This window comes from Tachyglossus aculeatus, chromosome 17 (genome assembly GCF_015852505.1).
Source record: "Tachyglossus aculeatus isolate mTacAcu1 chromosome 17, mTacAcu1.pri, whole genome shotgun sequence".
Classification (NCBI taxonomy): Eukaryota; Metazoa; Chordata; class Mammalia; order Monotremata; family Tachyglossidae; genus Tachyglossus; species Tachyglossus aculeatus.
In genome coordinates this window covers 59,201,885-59,220,622 of record NC_052082.1, presented here as the reverse complement: position 1 = coordinate 59,220,622, position 18,738 = coordinate 59,201,885, and the positions used below count along the sequence as shown (strand labels likewise).

General features: G+C 50.9%; 1 protein-coding gene across 1 annotated transcript; it reads right to left on the bottom strand.

Annotated features, from left to right (window-relative positions):
* Positions 1-419: 419 nt before the first annotated feature.
* RCC1L (RCC1 like) lies at positions 420-11,894 on the bottom strand (the record flags this gene model as incomplete). Its single annotated transcript, XM_038759710.1, has 11 exons — positions 420-1,202; positions 1,477-1,562; positions 1,661-1,834; positions 2,183-2,273; positions 2,579-2,760; positions 2,947-3,031; positions 3,176-3,227; positions 5,430-5,496; positions 5,602-5,730; positions 7,866-7,995; positions 11,640-11,894. Coding segments are annotated over 11 exons (1,329 nt in total), but the record flags the coding sequence as incomplete, so codon positions are not given.
* Positions 11,895-18,738: the final 6,844 nt, after the last annotated feature.

Sequence of the window (18,738 nt, the reverse complement as noted above, 5' to 3'; positions counted from 1 at the left end):
TCTCCAAGTGACCCCTCTGGCCTTTCTGTTCAACTGGGGTCATTCTGGACCTTTCCAGATAAAACTGGGGTCACTCAGAGGTAGCCAGGATCATTTTGGGTCATCCCATGACAATTTCAGGTCAACTGGGGTCACGTCAGCTCATTCCACCTCATTTCAGTCTAAACCGTCACCTCGGGACAACCAGGGTCCTTTCAGGCCACCTCACAATTTCAAGTTAAGTGGGGGCCATCTCACAACTTAAGGGGGTCACGTAAGGGTAACTGAGGTCATTTTAGGTCATCTCCTAGCAATTCAAGGCAAAACGACAACCAGGCTCACTTCCGGTCACCTCCTGGCAATTTCACACAAAACAGGCTCATTTTCAGGACAACTGGAGTCACGTCAGGTCATTCCAGGTAAATTAAGGCTCGCTTCCGGGCTCTTCAATTCATTTAATATTTTGGGTTCATCCCCTCAAGTGACGCCCGCTCCCCCAGGCCGTGTGGCCGTTCCTCACAGCTCCGGGGACGGGGGCGGCCGGCTCTAGGGTGGGCTCCGTCCGCCTACTTCACACCAGCCTGACCCACCAGAGCCCCCGTGCCCAAGCCGTTCATGCCAGTATTTCCTAAGGGCCACTATGCGGTGAGCTCCAAGCTGAGAGCTGGGATACCAACTTCCCCCGGGGGCCGGGGTCTCTCACGGGAAGAGGGGGCGACCGGAAGAAAAGGGAAGAGAGCCCGAAACATGGAAGCTGATGGAAAGTCCTCACCGGGCCTCTGAAGGGCACACAGTTCTCGGCCTACTTGGCACGGTCCGAGCTGAAGGGGATGGGGCGCCCAGCGGTCCGGGGGCCGGGCACCCCAGGGTGATCTGAGGGTCCCCCCCCGCCCTGCCCTTGCCCTTCCCGCGGCCTCGGGAAAGTTGGGAAAGGCAACTGGAGGGTGTCCTGGCGGCACCACGACAATGCAAAGCATCGCTCCTGGCGAAACCCACGCGGCCGGGCCGGTGGGAGGCCGGGCACCGCGGACGGGGGAGCCGCGTCTGCCCCGGTTAGCGGGGGCGAGGGTCGGGGGGTGTGTGGCGGAAGAGCGGCGGCTTCTGGGGGCCGTCCCCCCCCCCCCCCGAGCTGCGGCGCTGGGGCCTCAGATAAACGACTGGGCCACGGTGACCATGTGATCCACTCCACAAGCCACGTCCACCGGCTCTCCGGCCAGGGTCACCTGAAACGACGGCCGCGCCGTGAGCCGTTCCGGCCCGAGGTGGGCGGAGCGGGGGGTCCGTCCGGGCTGACCGTGGGGGCCCGGCGGCTCCCTAATGGCCGGCCGCGGCCCCTCCCGCTGGGGAGACGCCGGCCGGATGGCTCAGACGTTAGAGGAGCCTGAGGACTCTGCCCCTAGGGTGGGGGAAGCACCCCCGGGGAGTTCGGGGGGGTGGGATGCTGAGCGGGCTGGTCCGGCGGTGAGCCCCTCGCTCCGCCCCCCAACCCGCACTCACCCTCCAGGGGAAGTACTGGTCCTCCATGCGGCCGATGCCCAGGCAACCTCGCACGTTCTTGCCCCACACAAACAGCTGCCCTTTATCTGCGGGGAGAAAGCAGGTGGGCCGGGTCCGCTCACCGGGGGCCGAAGGGGGCTGGGGGGCGCGGGGGTCGGTCCGTCCGGGGGGGGCGGTCACTGACTGGTGATGGCGGCGAAGTGGCTGAGCCCGCAGCGGACCTTGGCCACGCGGACGTCCGGGTTGCGGTCCGACCGGCCGAACAGGATGGGCGGGATCATCTCCGGGGTGGGGGTCTCCAGTAGCGTGGGGCCCTTCCCGAGGATCCCGTACCCCCAGACGAACACGTCGCCTTGGTCTGCCAGACACAGAGTTGCAATCAGTTCCTACCCACACGGGCGCCCGGCTCGCCACTCCACTGCCCGCGGGGGTGGGCATCCACCCTTGGGACAGAGCCGGGGGCTGGGGGCCTTGCCGCCCCCATGCCCCAATTTCTTGGCCACAGCTCCCCCGCAACTGGGCCACAGGAGCCTGGTGAAGGGCCGGCCTGCGGTCCTTAATGCCCGATGCCCCCAGCCCCCTTCATCCCAGGGCTGGCAAGTCTGAGCGTGCCCGCATGTGCCCACCCGTGGGGCAGAGGTAGGGGTGGATGTCCGGGCCCTTGCGGGGGCCCGGTGGGCAGAAGCAAGGCGGAGGGAAGACAGACCGTTGAGCACAACGTTGCCGGTGCCGCCACAGGCCGCCTGCTTCACCCTCCCGACCACGGCGGAGAAGGGCAGGTGCCGAGGCTCCTTCACCTGCGGAGACACGGAGCGGCCGGGAGTTTGGGGCTTCGGCCGTGGGGCGACGCGCGGGAGCTGGGGTGGAAAACCCCATGTCGGACCACAGCCGGAAAGGCCCTAGACTTCCGAGCAACATCCCCCACCTCAACCCGGCAGGCCCAGCTGCAGCGGGAGCAGCGGGCCGAAGCCTGGTGGGAATTCCCCGGTCGTCGTTCCGGCCGGGGCCCGGCAGGCAACGGGAACCCCGGCCCGCTTCCCGCGGCGGCTCCCACCCCGCCCGGGGGCTCACCAGTTCCCGCCCCGGGGGCCCGGGCGGCTACCTGGGTGGCCTCGGTGACCGCGGCCAGTTGCAGGTACTCGGAGTTGCCCCAGCCGAAGAGGTGGCCGTCGGCGGACACGGCCAGGCACGAGTCGCCGTAGGAGGCCAGCTGGACGATGCGGACGCCGGCGATGTCCCCGCGCAGCCGGCTGGGGATGCTGGTCACCTGTAGGTGACCCAGGCCTGGCCGGGGAGAGCGAGCCGTCACTCCACCCTCTCCATCCTTGGGCCCCGGACGCCGGGTGGACGGGGCCGCCCCACCTCTCCGCTCCCCAACCCACAGGAAGAGCCGACCCGGACTGACCGGGCATTCCCGCAGGACCCTGCTCCCCCACCCACCTCAGGGGGAGGGGGGCCCGAGGCACATACCCGTCTGCCCGTCTGCCCCCCAGCCGCAGGAGTACACCGCCCCCGACTTCGTGAGGAACAGGCTGTGATCCTGTCCGCACACCACCTGTAACACAGCACCCGCTCACGCCCAGAGCACAGACATCCTTACTGTCTCCCCCAGCGACTCAGCATGGCCCACCCAACACCCCCAACTCTTCCCCGGTGACCCGGGCAGTGGGTCTGTCCACCCGGGTCCACAGCCCCTCACCTGCACGACCTGCTCGTCCAATCCCTGTATCCTGTGCACCACGTGGCTCTCGCTGTGGGCGGAGGTGAAGGAAGGAGTGTTTTCCAGTGAGAAACAGGCCCCACGTCTCCATCCCCTTCTCCACCCCCGTCCGGGACACTCGCGCGGACACTAAGGGCACATCAACGGCCCTCGTGCCACCCTCTTGCCAGCGGGCGGGACCCGCAGTTTGGTTTTGTTCTCTGTCTCCCCCTTTTAGACTGTGAGCCCACTGTTGGGTAGGGACTGTCTCTATATGTTGCCAACTTCCCAACATAGCGCTCAATAAATATGATTGATGATGATGATGATGATGACCCCAGTCCCCAGAGGGAGGCGGAGGCTATTCCTGTCGTTCTGCCTCGGAGCCTTCCAAGATAGACGTCCTGTGCCCGCCGACCAATCGACCAACTGACGTGGTCACCGAGCAACTGCTGAGCACAGACTGCTGTACCGGGCACCTTTCAGGCGCAAAGTAGACACCTACTATGGGCACAGCGCCGTACTGAGCAGCCAGTACTTACTGAACTGGGTGTCCACTCTGTGCAGAGCGTGTAGCCGGCGCCAGAGGTGGAGCCACAGCCCTGCCCTCAAGAAGCTTCCAGCCTCCCGGGAGGTCGGTCCCACCGGCCTAGCTCAGGCGGCCCCGGGAGGGGCTCGGTTTCCTGGCTGCCCTCGGGGTTCCCGGGATAAGAGCCGCCAACCCCCGCTGTGGCTCAGGGGCACGTGCACGGGCAGGCCGTGGTCCAACCTGACACGCCTGTGCTTCTGCTGGCCCCCCTGTGGGTCCCTCCTCCTGTTGTCATCATCATCAATTGTATTTATTGAGCGCTTACTATGTGCAGAGCACTGTACTAAGCGCTTGGGAAGTACAAATTGGCAACATCTAGAGACAGTCCCTACCCAACAGTGGGGAGTCTAAAATGGGGAGACAGAGAACAAAACCAAACATACTAACAAAATAAAATAAATAGAATAGATATGTACAAGTAAAATAAATCAATAAATAGAGTAATAAATATGTACAAACATATATACATATATACAGGTGCTGTGGGGAAGGGAAGGAGGTAAAATCATCGTCATCATCAATTGTATTTATTGAGCGCTTACTATGTGCAGAGCACTGTACTAGGCGCTTGGGAAGTACAAGTTGGCAACATATAGAGACAGTCCCTACCCAACAGTGGGCTCACAGTCTAAAAGGGGGAGACAGAGAACAAAACCAAACATACTAACAAAATAAAATAAATAGGATAGATATGTACAAGTAAAATAAATCAATAAATAGAGTAATATGTACAAACATATATACATATATACAGGTGCTGTGGGGAAGGGAAGGAGGTAAAATCATCATCATCATCATCATCAATCGTATTTATTGAGCGCTTACTATGTGCAGAGCACTGTACTAAGCGCTTGGGAAGTACAAATTGGCAACATAGAGAGACAGTCCCTACCCAACAGTGGGCTCACAGTCTAAAAGGGGGAGACAGAGAACAAAACCAAACATACTAACAAAATAAAATAAATAGAATAGATATGTACAAGTAAAATAAATAGAGTAATAAATATGTACAAACATATATACATATATACAGGTGCTGTGGGGAAGGGAAGGAGGTAAAATCATCATCATCATCATCAATCGTATTTATTGAGTGCTTACTATGTGCAGAGCACTGTACTAAGCGCTTGGGAAGTACAAATTGGCAACATAGAGAGACAGTCCCTACCCAACAGTGGGCTCACAGTCTAAAAGGGGGAGACAGAGAACAAAACGAAACATACTAACAAAATAAATAGAATAGATATGTACAAGTAAAATAAATAAATAAATAAATATGTACAAGCATATATCCATATATACAGGTGCTGTGGGGAAGGGAAGGAGGTAAAATGCGGGGGGATGGAGAGGGGGACGAGGGGGAGAGGAAGGAAGGGGCTCAGTCTGGGAAGGCCTATCTCTGTTGTGCTTCAGAGATACCATCTGCCTCCCCCCCAAACAGAGAGAATGGAGGGGGTCCTGCCTCGAACAGAGCTCTGCTCCCCGTAGGTGCTCAGTAAGCACCAAGGGTAGAAGAATGGGCAGATTGGACGACGGCTCACCCTCTCCTGCCCCTCTGCTTCTGTGAGGAGCCCTCTCCTGAAGCCTCCGGGGAAGGGGGTGCCAAACGGTAGCCCCGCGCTTCCTCCCGCACGAGCAGGCCCCCCCGCCACCCCCGATGCCCACCTGTACACCTCGTTCTCGACGACCTCTCGGCCGCACTGTCCGTAGCTGTTGTTGCCCAGGCTGAACACTGGGAGGGAGGAAGATGGGGTCAGAGGGCACGGGGCTGGGCCGGCGGGGCCGACGGACCCACCGGACCAGGGAGACGGTCCCCCCCCGGCCCCCCGCGACCTACCTCCTTCGCCGTCCGTGAGCACGAGGGAGTGGGCCCGTCCGCAGGACACCTGAAGCACTCGGCTCTCCTGGGGCCGCTCCAGCGGCAAGGCCACGGGGCTCGGCTCCAGGACGTAGTCATAGCCTCGCTCTGCGCTCCCCGACCGGGGGCAGGGGTCAGGGATGCCAGCCGGCCCGGGGGGCCCCCTCCGGATGCCCCCGCCCCCCAGGGAACCAGCCCAAGCTGGCCACCGAGGCCTCAGCCCTGGGGTCTCGGTTGCAGGGCGGGCAGTGTTCAGGGCCCAGCCCCCGGCCAAGAGAAGGGGGCTTCACTCCGCAGCTGCTTAGAGAAGCGGCGTGGCTCAGTGGAAAGAGCACGGGCTTGCGAGTCAAAGATCACGGGTTCAAATCCCGGCTCCGCCAACTGTCAGCTGGGCGACTTTGGGCAAGTCACAACTTCTCCGTGCCTCAGTGACCTCATCTGTAAAATGGGGACTAGGGCTGTGAGCCCCCTGTGGGATAACCTGATCCCCTCATATCCTCCCCAGCGCTTTGCACACAGTAAGCGCTTAGCAGATGCCATCATCAGCATCGTAACCGGGCCCCAGGAGCCGTGAGGGGGCCACAGGTTCGCTCCAGTGCAGGCCGGAGGGAGTGGGGGTGTGGGTGGGTGCAGGAGTGTGAGCAGAATCAATCAATCGTATATATTGAGCGCTTACTGTGTGCAGAGCACTGTACTAAGCGCTTGGGAAGTACAAGTTGGCAACATATAGAGACAGTCCCTACCCAACAGTGGGCTCACAGTCTAAAAGGGGGAGACAGAGAACAAAACCAAACATACTAACAAAATAAAATAAATAGAATAGATATGTACAAGTAAAATAAATAGAGTAATAAATATGTACAAACATATATACAGGTGCTGTGGGGAAGGGAAGGAGGTAAGACGGGGGGATAGAGAGGGGGACGAGGGGGAGAGCAGAAGAGTGTGGCAGTGTGACTGTGTAAAAGAGAAGCAGCGTGGCTCGGTGGAAAGAGCACGGGCTTCGGAGTCAGAGGTCACGGGTTCAAATCCCAGCTCTGCCAACTGTCAACTGTGTGACTTTGGGCAAGTCACTTCTCTGTGCCTCAGTTCCCTCATCTGCAAAATGGGGATTGAGACTGTGAGCCCCCCCGTGGGACAACCTCATCACTTTGTAACCTCCCCAGTGCTTAGAATTAACGATTGAATGAATGCCTCCCCACGGCACATATGCATCTATTTGCAGATACCTGTAATTTATTGTTTTATCTGTTTGTATTAATGTCTGTCTCCCCCTCTAGACCGTGAGCTCGCTGTTGGGTAGGGACCGGCTCTATATGTTGCCAACTTGTACTTCCCAAGCGCTTAGTACAGGGCTCCGCACACAGTAAGCGCTCAATAAATGCGATTGAATGAATGAATGAATGCTTTGCACATAGTAAGCGCTTAATAAATGCCGCTATTATTATTATTATTATTAAAAGGATGCGTGCACACGTGAGGGCGTACATGCATGTGTGGGCGCCCAAGCGGGGAAGGGAAGGAGGTAAAATGCGGGGGGATGGAGAGGGGGACGAGGGGGAGAGGAAGGAAGGGGCTCAGTCTGGGAAGGCCTATCTCTGTTGTGCTTCAGAGATACCATCTGCCTCCCCCCCAAACACAGGGAATGGAGAGGGTCCTGCCTCGAACAGAGCTCTGCTCCCCGTAGGTGCTCAGTAAGTACCAAGGGTAGAAGAATGGGCAGATTGGACGACGGCTCACCCTCTCCTGCCCCTCTGCTTCTGTGAGGAGCCCTCTCCTGAAGCCTCTGGGGAAGGGGGTGCCAAACAGTAGCCCCACGCTTCCTCCCGCACAAGCAGGCCCCCCGCCACTTCCCCACAGCACCTGTATATATGTATATATGTTTGTACATATTTATTACTCTATTTATTTTACTTGTACATATCTATTCTATTTATTTTATTTTGTTAGTATGTTTGGTTTTGTTCTCTGTCTCCCCCTTTTAGACTGTGAGCCCACTGTTGGGTAGGGACTGTCTCTATATGTTGCCAATTTGTACTTTCCAACCGCTTAGTACAGTGCTCTGCACATAGTAAGTGCTCAATAAATACGATTGATGGTGAGTGGAAGAGTGTGACGCCGGGCGCATGCGCAGAGGTGTGCGTGGCTTCGGAGGGGAGCGGGCGTGTTTGTGCAGGGGAGTGCCGCTCCTTCCCTGTCCCACCCCCGGCAGGGAGGCCTCGCCCGGGGGTCCCCGCGCTCACCCTTGTGCTGCCGGCTCTGCTGGAAGCCCAGCTGGGAGTCCTTGTTGAGCCCCATGCCCCACACCTTGGTCACATCGCGCGTGGAGGAGGCCAGCAGCGTGAACCCGTAGCCACAGGCCACCGAGGAAATCTGGGGGAAGAGACAGACGGTGGGGGGTGGGTGGGTGGGCACGATGGGTCATCTTCCCCATTCCATCTTACCTCCTTCCCTTCCCCGCAGCACCTGTATATATGTTTGTACATATTTTTTTTTACTCTATTTATTTATTTATTTTATTTGTACATATCTATTCTACTTATTTTATTTTGTTAGTATGTTTGGTTTTGTTCTCTGTCTCCCCCTTTTAGACTGTGAGCCCACTGTTGGGTAGGGACCGTCTCTAGATGTTGCCAATTTGTACTTCCCAAGCGCTTAGTACAGTGCTCTGCACATAGTAAGCGCTCAATAAATACGACTGATGATGATGATGATAACAATGGTGGTATTTGTTAAGCGCTTACTACATGCAAAGCACTGTTCTATGTGCTGGGGGAGATACAAGGTGATCAGATTGTCCCACGTGGGGCTCACAGTCTTCATCCCCGTTTTCCAGATGAGGGAACTGAGGCCCAGAGAAGTCACACCGCAATCAATCAATCAATCAATCAATCGTATTCATTGCGAGCGGCGGAGCCGGGATTAGAACCCACGACCTCTAACTCCCAAGCCCGGGCTCTTGCAACTGGGCCCCGCTGCTCCTTAGAACGAAGCTTGGCATCAAACGGGCGCTAACAAGTGGTACGCGCCCTGCGTGGCTCAGTGGAAAGAGCCCGGGCTTTGGAGTCAGAGGTCATGGGTTCAAATCCCGGCTCCACACCTCATCTGCAGTGTGACTTTGGGCAAGTCATTTCACTTCTCTGGGCCTCGGTTACCTCATCTGGAAAATAGGGATTAATAATAATAATAATGACGGCATTTATTAAGCGCTTACTATGTGCAAGGAACTGTTGGAGAATCAGCGTGGCTCTGTGGAAAGAGCCCGGGCTTTGAAGTCAGAGGTCATGGGTTCAAATCCCGGCTCTGCCACTTAGCTGTGTGACTTTGAGCAAGTCACTTCACTTCTGAGCCTCAGTTACCTCATCTGTAAAATGGGGATTAAGGCTGTGAGCCCCCCGTGGGACAATCTGATCACCTTGTAACCTCCCCAGCGCTTAGAACAGTTCCTTGCACACAGTAAGTGCTTAATAAATGCCATCATCATCATCACTGGGGAGGATACAAGGTGATCAGGTTGTCCCATGGGGGGCTTACAGTCTTCATCTTCTAGACTGTGAGCCTGCTGTTGGGTAGGGACCGTCTCTGTATGTTGCCAACTTGGACTTCCCAAGCGCTTAGTACAGTGCTCAGCACACAGTAAGTGCTCAATAAATACGATTGAATGAATCCCCATTTTCCAGATGAGGGAACTGAGGCCCACAGAAGTGAAGTGACTTGCCCAAAATCACCCAGCTGACAAGTGGCAGAGCTGGGACTTGTACTCCCCAGGCGCTTAGTCCAGTGCTCTGCACACAGTAAGCGCTCAATAAATACGACTGAATGAATCCCCATTTTCCAGATGAGGGAACCGAGGCCCAGAGAAGTGAAGTGCCTTGCTCAAAGTCACCCAGCTGACAAGTGGCGGAGCCGGGACTTGTACTCCCCAGGCGCTTAGTCCGGCGCTCAGCACACAGTAAGCGCTCAATAAATACGATTGAATGAATCCCCATTTGACAGATGAGGGAACTGAGGCCCACAGAAGTGAAGTGATTTGCCCAAAATCACCCAGCTGACAAGTGGCGGAGCCGAGATTTGTACTTCCCAGGTGCTTAGTCCAGTCCTCAGCACAGAATAAGCGCTCAATAAATACGATTGAATGAATCCCCATTTTCCAGATGAGGGAACCGAGGCCCAGAGAAGTGAAGTGCCTTGCCCAAAGTCACCCAGCTGACAAGTGGCAGGGCCGGGACTTGTACTTCCCAGGCGCTTAGTCCGGCGCTCAGCACACAGTAAGCGCTCAATAAATACGATTGAATGAATCCCCATTTGACAGATGAGGGAACTGAGGCCCACAGAAGTGAACTGACTTGCCCAAAGTGACCCAGCTGACAAGTGGCGGAGCTGGGACTTGTACTTCCCAGGAGCTTGGTCCAGCGCTCAGCACACAGTAAGCGCTCAATAAATACGATTGAAGGAATCCTCATTTTCCAGATGAGGGAACCGAGGCCCAGAGAAGTAAAGTGACTTGCCCAAAGTCACCCAGCTGACAAGTGGTGGGGTTGGGACCTGTACTTCCCAGGCGCTTAGTCCAGCGCTCAGCACACAGTAAGCGCTCAATAAATACGACTGAATGACTGAATTTGAAGCCACGATGTGAGCCCACTGTTGGGTAGGGCCTGTCTCTCTATGTTGCCAACTTGTACTTCCCAAGCGCTCAGTCCAGTGCTCTGCACACAGTGAGCGCTCAATAAATACAATTGATTGATTGATTGACTCCAAAGCCCGGGCTCTTTCCACTGAGCCATGCTGCTGCTGTGGGCCCCCCCGAGGGCGGCCAACCTGATTCTGCTGTAACCTCCCCAGCGCTAAGTAAATAAACAGATAGATAGATAAATAAATAGGTAAATAAATAAGTAAAGGAATAAATAGATAAATAAATGGATACATAAACAGATAAATCGATAGATAAATAAATAAATAGATAAATAAATGGATAAATAAGCAGATAGATACATAGATAGATAAATAAATAGGTAACTAAATAAAAACAGATGAATAGATAAATGAATAAATAGATAAATAAATAAATAAACAGATAAATAGATAAATAAGCAGATGAATGGATAAATAAATATATAAATAAATACATAAACAGATAGACAGATGAATAGATAAATAAATATATGAATAAATAAACAGATAAATAGATAAATGAATAAACGGATAAATAGATTGATAGATAAGTAGATAAACAAACAGATAAATCGATAAATAAATAAACAAATAGATAAGTATATAAATAAATAAACAGACAAATATATTAATACAAAAGTAGATAGATAAATGAATAAATAAACAGATAAATAGGTGAATAAATCGATAAATAAATAAATGAATAAACAAACAGATAAACAGATAAATAGATAAATAAACAGATAAATAAATAAACAGATAGATTAATAGATAAGTAGATAGTTAAGTAGATAAATAAATAAACGGATAAATAGATGAATAAATAAACAGATAAGCATATAAATAAATAGATAAATAAACAGATAAATATATTAATAGAAAAGTAGATAGGTAAATAAACAGATAAATAGGTAAATAAATGGATAAATGAATAGATGAATAAACAGATAAGTAGATAAACAGAGAAATAAATAAATAGATTAATAGATAAGTAGATAGATAAGTAGATAAATAAACAAACAGATAAATAAACAGATAAGTATATAAATAAATAGATAAATAAATAAAAGATAAATATATTAATAGAAAAGTAGATAGATAAATAAATAAATAAACAGATGAATAGGTAAGTGAATGGATAAATAAATAGATGAATAAATAAACAGATAGATAAAGAGATAGATAAATAAGTAGATAAACAGATAAATAGATGAATAAATGGATAAATAAAAAACAGATATAGACACACAGATAAATAGATAATAAATAAATAAATAGATAGATAATAAATAAATAAATAAAGGTGAGGCTAATTGTAAGTGTCGGGGTGGTCCCCGGGCACTTACCCTGGGTCCGTGTCCGTGTGGGTGCCCGTGTGGGTGCGGGTGTCCGGGCCCGGGCAGGCGGTGGGGCAGGGGCTGGAGGCGCCTCGGGGCCCGTCCGGGCAGGGGCAGGGCCAAGGCGGGCAGGCCCAGCGCCCCGGAGAAGGCGAAGCCCCAGGCGAACAGCCGCTGCGCCCGACGGGCGCCGCCCCCGACGTACTGCACCACCGGGGACCCCGCCTCCTCCTCCTCCTCCGGGCGCCTCCGGGCCCCGCCGCTGGGCCGCCGCCGCCACCGCCACCGCCTCAGCAGGCCCCGGGCCGCCATCGCCGACGGCCGCCTGACCCCTGACCCCGCGCCGCCATCTTGCGGCCGGAAAGGGCGGGCTCCCCCGCGCCTCGCTCCTGCCGCCCCGCGGACGCCCTGGGAACGGCAGCCGCGCCCGCCGGGCTGGCGCCGCCAAGTGGCCGGAGTCGTTCGGTCGTCCGTTCGCTCAGTCATTCATTCGTCCGCTCATTCATTCACTCGTCCGTTCGTTCGTTCGTTCAATCGTTCACTCGTTCGTTCGTTCGTTCGTTCGTTCATTCGTTCGTTCGTTCATTCATTCATTCACTCGTTCGTTCCATCGTTCTTTCGTTCGTTCGTTCACTCATTCATTCACTCGTTCGTTCCATCGTTCATTCATTCACTCGTTCGTTCGTTCATTCACTCGTTCGTTCGTTCATTCATTCATTCACTCGTTCGTTCCATCGTTCATTCATTCACTCGTTCGTTCGTTCATTCACTCGTTCGTTCGTTCATTCATTCATTCACTCGTTCGTTCCATCGTTCATTCATTCACTCGTTCGTTCGTTCATTCACTCGTTCGTTCGTTCATTCATTCATTCACTCGTTCGTTCATTCATTCATTCACTCGTTCGTTCCATCGTTCATTCATTCGTTCGTTCATTCGTTCATTCACTCGTTCGTTCCATCGTTCATTCATTCACTCGTTCGTTCGTTCATTCATTCATTCGTTCGTTCGTTCATTCATTCGTTCGTTCATTCGTTCGTTCGTTCATTCATTCGTTCGTTCGTTCATTCGTTCGTTCGTTCGTTCATTCATTCATTCAATCGTCTTGATTGAACGCTTACTGCGGGCAGAGCACTGTACTAAGCGCTTGGGAAGTTCATTCATTCATTCGTTCGTTCGTTCATTCATTCATTCATTCATTCATTCAATCGTCTTGATTGAACGCTTACTGTGGGCAGAGCCCTGTAGTAAGCGCTTGGGAAGTTCATTCATTCGTTCGTGCGTTCGTTCGTTCATTCATTCATTCGTTCGTTCGTTCATTCATTCGTTCGTTCATTCATTCATTCATTCATTCATTCATTCAATCATCTTGATTGAACGCTTACTGTGGGCAGAGCACTGTACTAAGCGCTTGGGAAGTTCATTTGTTCGTTCATTCATTCACTCATTCATTCAATCGTCTTGAACGCTTACTGTGGGCAGAGCACTGTACTAAGCGCTTGGGAAATTCATTCATTCATTCATTCATTCATTCAAACGTCTTGATTGAGCGCTTACTGTGTGCAGAGCACTGTACTAAACGCTTGGGAAGTCCAAGCTGGCAACCTATAGAGACGGCCCCTACCCAACAAGGGGCTCACAGTCTAGAAGGGGGAGACAGACAACAAAACAAAACATATTAACGAAATAAAATAAATAGAATAGTAATTATGCGCAAGTACATATTGAGAAGCAGCGTGGCTCAGTGGAAAGAGCCCGGGCTTTGGAGTCCGAGGTCATGGGTTCAAATTCTGGCTTTGCCAATCGTTAGCTGTGTGACTTTGGGCAAGTCACTTCACTTCTCTGGGCCTCAGTTCGCTCATCTGGAAAATGGGGATGAAGATTGTGAGCCCTGTGTGGGACAACCTGATCACCTTGTAACTTCCCCAGCACTTAGAACAGTGCTTTGCACGTAGTAAGCACTTAACAAATGCCATTATTATTATTACAAAGTGGTCAGGTTGTCCCATGGGGGGCTCACAGTCTTCATCCCCATTTTACAGATGAGGTCACTGAGGCACAGAGAAGTTAAGAGACTTGCCCAAAGTCACACATCTGACGGGTGGAGCCGGGATTTGAACCCACGGCCACTGACTCCAAAGCCCGTGCTCCTTCCACTGAGCCACGCCGCTTCTCCAATAATACTAAAAAATGATGATGGCATTTGCTAAACGCTGACTATGGGCCAAGCACTGTTCTAAGCGCTGGGGTGGATACAAGGGAAGCAGGTTGAACCATGTGGGGCTTAGGGTCTTCATCCCCATTTTCTGGATGAGGGAACTGAGGCACAGAGAAGTGAAGTGAGTTGCCCAAAGTCACACAGCTGAAAAGCGGCACAGCGCTTGGGAAGTACAAGTTGGCAACATGTAGAGACGGTCCCTACCCAACGACTGGCTCACAGTCTAGAAGGGGGAGACAGACCGCAAAACAAGGTGTCAGTACCATGAGAATAAATAGAATGATCAATCAATCAATCAATCGTATTTACTGAGTGCTTACCGTGTGCACAGCACTGTACTAAGCCCTTGGGAAGTACAAGTTGGCAACATCTAGAGACGGTCCCTACCCAACAGTGGGCTCACAGTCTAAAAGGATGATAGCTATATACACATCATTAATAAATAATAATAACAATGATGGGATTTTTTAAGCGCTTACTATGTGCCCAGCACTGTTCTAAGCGCTGGGGGGATACAAGGTAATCAGGTTGCCCCACATGGGGCTCCCAGTCTTAATCCCCATTTTACAGATGAGGGAACTGAGGCCCAGAGAAGTGAAATGACTTGCCCAGAGTCACACAGCTGACAAGTGACGGAGCCGGTATTAGAACCCACGACCTGTGACTCCCAAGCCCGGGCTCTTTCCGCTGAGCCACGCTAGATTAATAAATAGGTACAAATATACACAATATATATTTATATACATACATACATATATATATATACTGAGCTCCTTCCTTCCTCTCCCCCTCGTCCCCCTCTCCATCCCCCCATCTTACTTCCTTCCCTTCCCCACAGCACCTGTATATATGTATATATGTTTGTACAGATTTATTACTCTATTTATTTATTTATTTTATTTGTACATACCTATTCTATTTATTTTATTTTGTTAGTATGTTTGGTTTTGTTCTCTGTCTCCCCCTTTTAGACTGTGAGCCCACTGTTGGGTAGGGACTGTCTCTATATGTTGCCCATTTGTACTTCCCAAGCGCTTAGTACAGTACTCTGCACATAGTAAGCGCTCAATAAATACGACTGATGATGATGATGATGATGATGAGGATGATATACAATATATATACTCAGCCTTCCCATACTGAGCCCCTTCCTTCCTCTCCCCCTCGTCCCCCTCTCCATCCCCCCATCTTACCTCCTTCCCTTCCCCACAGCTCCTGCATATATGTATATATGTTTGTACATATTTATTACTCTATTTATTTATTTATTTATTTATTTTACTTGTACATATCTTTTCCATTTATTTTATTTTGTTAGTATGTTTGGTTTTGTTCTCTGTCTCCCCCTTTCAGACAGTGAGCCCACTGTTGGGTAGGGACTGTCTCTAGATGTTGCCAATTTGTACTTCCCAAGCGCTTAGTCCAGTGCTCTGCACATAGTAAGCGCTCAATAAATACGATTGATGATGATGATACACAAGTGCTTTGGGGAGGGGGAGATGGGAGGGCAGAGGGAGGGAGGAAATTCCCGGCCCAAAGAAGGAGGGAGAAGAGGCGGTGGGGAGGAGCACTTATCTAGTACCTCGTCCACATTGTCACACACCCGATTACTTAAGCGCCACCTCATCTATTGCTCCCCTTTTCCTCCTTCCTCCTGCGGCTGGTTTCTTTCAGCATCTGCCCACTGTTGGGGAGGGACCGTCTCTATATGTTGCCAACTTGTACTTCCCAAGCGCTTAGTACAGTGCTCTGCACACAGTAAGCGCTCAATAAGTACGATTGATGATGATGATGATGATCTGCCCCCGTCTCCGGCTCCACCTCTTGCCCACGTCCTGCCTCTGGCCTGGATCGCCCTCCCTCTTTGAATACCGATTATGGTAACGATAATAATAATAATGTTGGTATTTGTTAAGCGCTTACTATATGCCGAGCACTGTTCTAAGCGCTGGGGCAGATACAAGGTAATCAGTCTGTCCCACGTGGGGCTCACAGTCGCAGCGTGGCTCAATCAATCAATCAGTCAATCGTATTTATTGAGCGCTTACTGTGTGCAGAGCACTGGACTAAGCGCTTGGGAAGTACAAGTTGGCAACATATAGAGACGGTCCCTACCCAACAGTGGGCTCACAGTCTAAAAGAGTGTGGAAAGAGTGTGGCTCAGTGGAAAGAGCCCGGGCTTTGGAGTCAGGGATCATGGGTTCAAATCCTGGCTCCACCACTGTTCAGCTGTGTGACTTTGGGCAAGCCACTTCACTTCTCTGGGCCTCAGTTCCCTCATCTGTAAAATGGGGATTAAAACTGTGAGCCCCCCATGGGACAACCTGATCTCTTTGTAATCTCCCCAGCGCTTAGAACAGTGCTTTTGCACATAGTAAGCACTTAATAAATGCCATCATTATTATTATTATTCATCCCCATTTTACAGATGAGGGAACTGAGGCCCAGAGAATTTAAGCAACTTGCCCAAAGTCACACAGCTGACAAGTGGCGGAGCCGAGAATTGAACCCATGACCTCTGACTCCAAAGCCCGGGCTCTTTCCACTGAGCCATCTGTTAAGTGCTTACTACGTGCCCAATTTGTACTTCCCAAGCGCTTAGCACACAGTGAGCGCTCAATAAACACAATTGAATGGATGAATGAATGTTCTAAGCGCTGGGGTAGAAACAGGGTGATCAGGTTGTCCCACGCGGGACTTGCACTTTTTTCAAATCCCCATTTTACAGATGAGGTAACTGAGGCACGGAGAGGTTAAGTGACTTACCCAAGGTCCTCATATCCGACGGGCAATGATTCTCCCCTCCTTGGAAGCCTAATTGGAGGTCCATCACTTCCAAGAGGCCTTCCCTGATTAAGCCCTCCTTTCCTCTTCTCCCACTCCCTTCTGCGTCATCCTGACTTGCTTCATCCCACCTCCCATTCCCATAGCACTTCTGCCCATATCTGCACTTTGTTTATTGATATTAACATCTGTCTCCCCCTCTAATCAATCAATCAATCAATCAATCGTATTTATTGAGCGCTTATGGTGTGCAGAGCACTGTACTAAGCGCTTGGGAATTACAAGTTGGCAACATACAGAGACAGTCCCTACCCAACAGTGGGCTCACAGTCTGGACTGTTAGCTCTTTGTGGCCAGGAAATGAGTCTTTTTATTGTTCTATTGCCCGGTCCCAAGCGCTTAGTACAGTGCTCTGCACACATTAAGCTCTCAATCGTTAAGATTGACCAACTGACTCTCCACTGCCCGCTCCTCTTGCTCTCTCATTCGGAGCCTGGGTGGCTCTTCCCCCTTTTTTCTTCTTAAAAGTATTTGTTAAGCACTTATGATGTGCCCGGCACTGTACTAAGCGCTTGGGAATTACAAGTTGGCAACATATAGAGACAGTCCCTACCCAACAGTGGGCTCACAGTCTGGACTGTTAGCTCTTTGTGGCCAGGAAATGAGTCTTTTTATTGTTCTATTGCCCGGTCCCAAGCGCTTAGTACAGTGCCCTGCACACGTTAAGCTCTCAATCGATAAGATTGACTGACTGACTCTCCACTGCCCGCTCCTCTTGCTCTCTCATTCGGAGCCTGGGTGGCTTCTCCCACTTTTTTCTTCTTAAAAGTATTTGTTAAGCACTTACGATGTGCCCGGCACTGTACTAAGCGCTTGGGAATTACAAGTTGGCAACATATAGAGACAGTCCCTACCCAACAGTGGGCTCACAGTCTGGACTGTTAGCTCTTTGTGGCCAGGAAATGAGTCTTTTTATTGTTCTATTGCCCGGTCCCAAGCGCTTAGTACAGTGCTCTGCACACGTTAAGCTCTCAATCGATAAGATTGACTGACTGACTCTCCACTGCCCGCTCCTCTTGCTCTCTCATGCTGAGCCAGGGTGGCTTCTCCCCCTTTTTTTTTCTTAAAAGTATCTGTTAAGCGCTTACGATGATCAGGTTGGCCCACGGGGGGCTCGCAGTCTTCATCCCCATTTTGCAGATGAGGTAACTGAGGCACAGAGAGGTGAAGTGACTTGCCCAAAGTCACACAGCTCACAATTACCTTGTATATATTTGTACAGATTTATTACTCTATTTATTTTACCTGTACGTATTTACTATTCTATTTATTTTGTTAATGATGTGCGTATAGTTATAATTCTATTTATTCTGACGGTTTTGACACCTGTCTACATGTTTTGTTTTGTTGTCTGTCTCCCCCTTCTAGACTGTAACTGAGGCACAGAGAGGTGAAGTGACTTGCCCAAAGTCCCACAGCTCACAATTACCTTGTATATATATGTACAGATTTATTACTCTATTTATTTTACCTGTACATATTTACTATTCTATTTATTTTGTTAATGATGTGCGTATAGTTATAATTCTATTTATTCTGACGGTTTTGACACCTGTCTACATGTTTTGTTTTGTTGTCTGTCTCCCCCTTCTAGACTGTAACTGAGGCACAGAGAGGTGAAGTGACTTGCCCAAAGTCACACAGCTCACAATTACCTTGTATATATTTGTACAGATTTATTACTCTATTTATTCTACCTGTACATATTTACTATTCTATTTCTTTTGTTAATGATGTGCATAGAGTTATAATTCTATTTATTCTGACGGTTTTGACACCTATCTACATGTTTTGTTTTGTTGTCTGTCTCCCCCTTCTAGACTGTGAGCCCGTTGTTGGGTAGGGACCATCTCTAGATGTTGCCAACTTGTACTTCCCAAGCGCTTAGTCCAGTGCTCTGCACACAGTAAGCGCTCAATAAATACGATTGATTGATTGATTGATGTGCCCGGCACTGTACTAAGCAATGGGGTAGATACAAGCTAATCGGGCTGGACGCGGTTCACATCCTACATGGGGCTCACAGTCGTCATTCTCATTTGACGGAT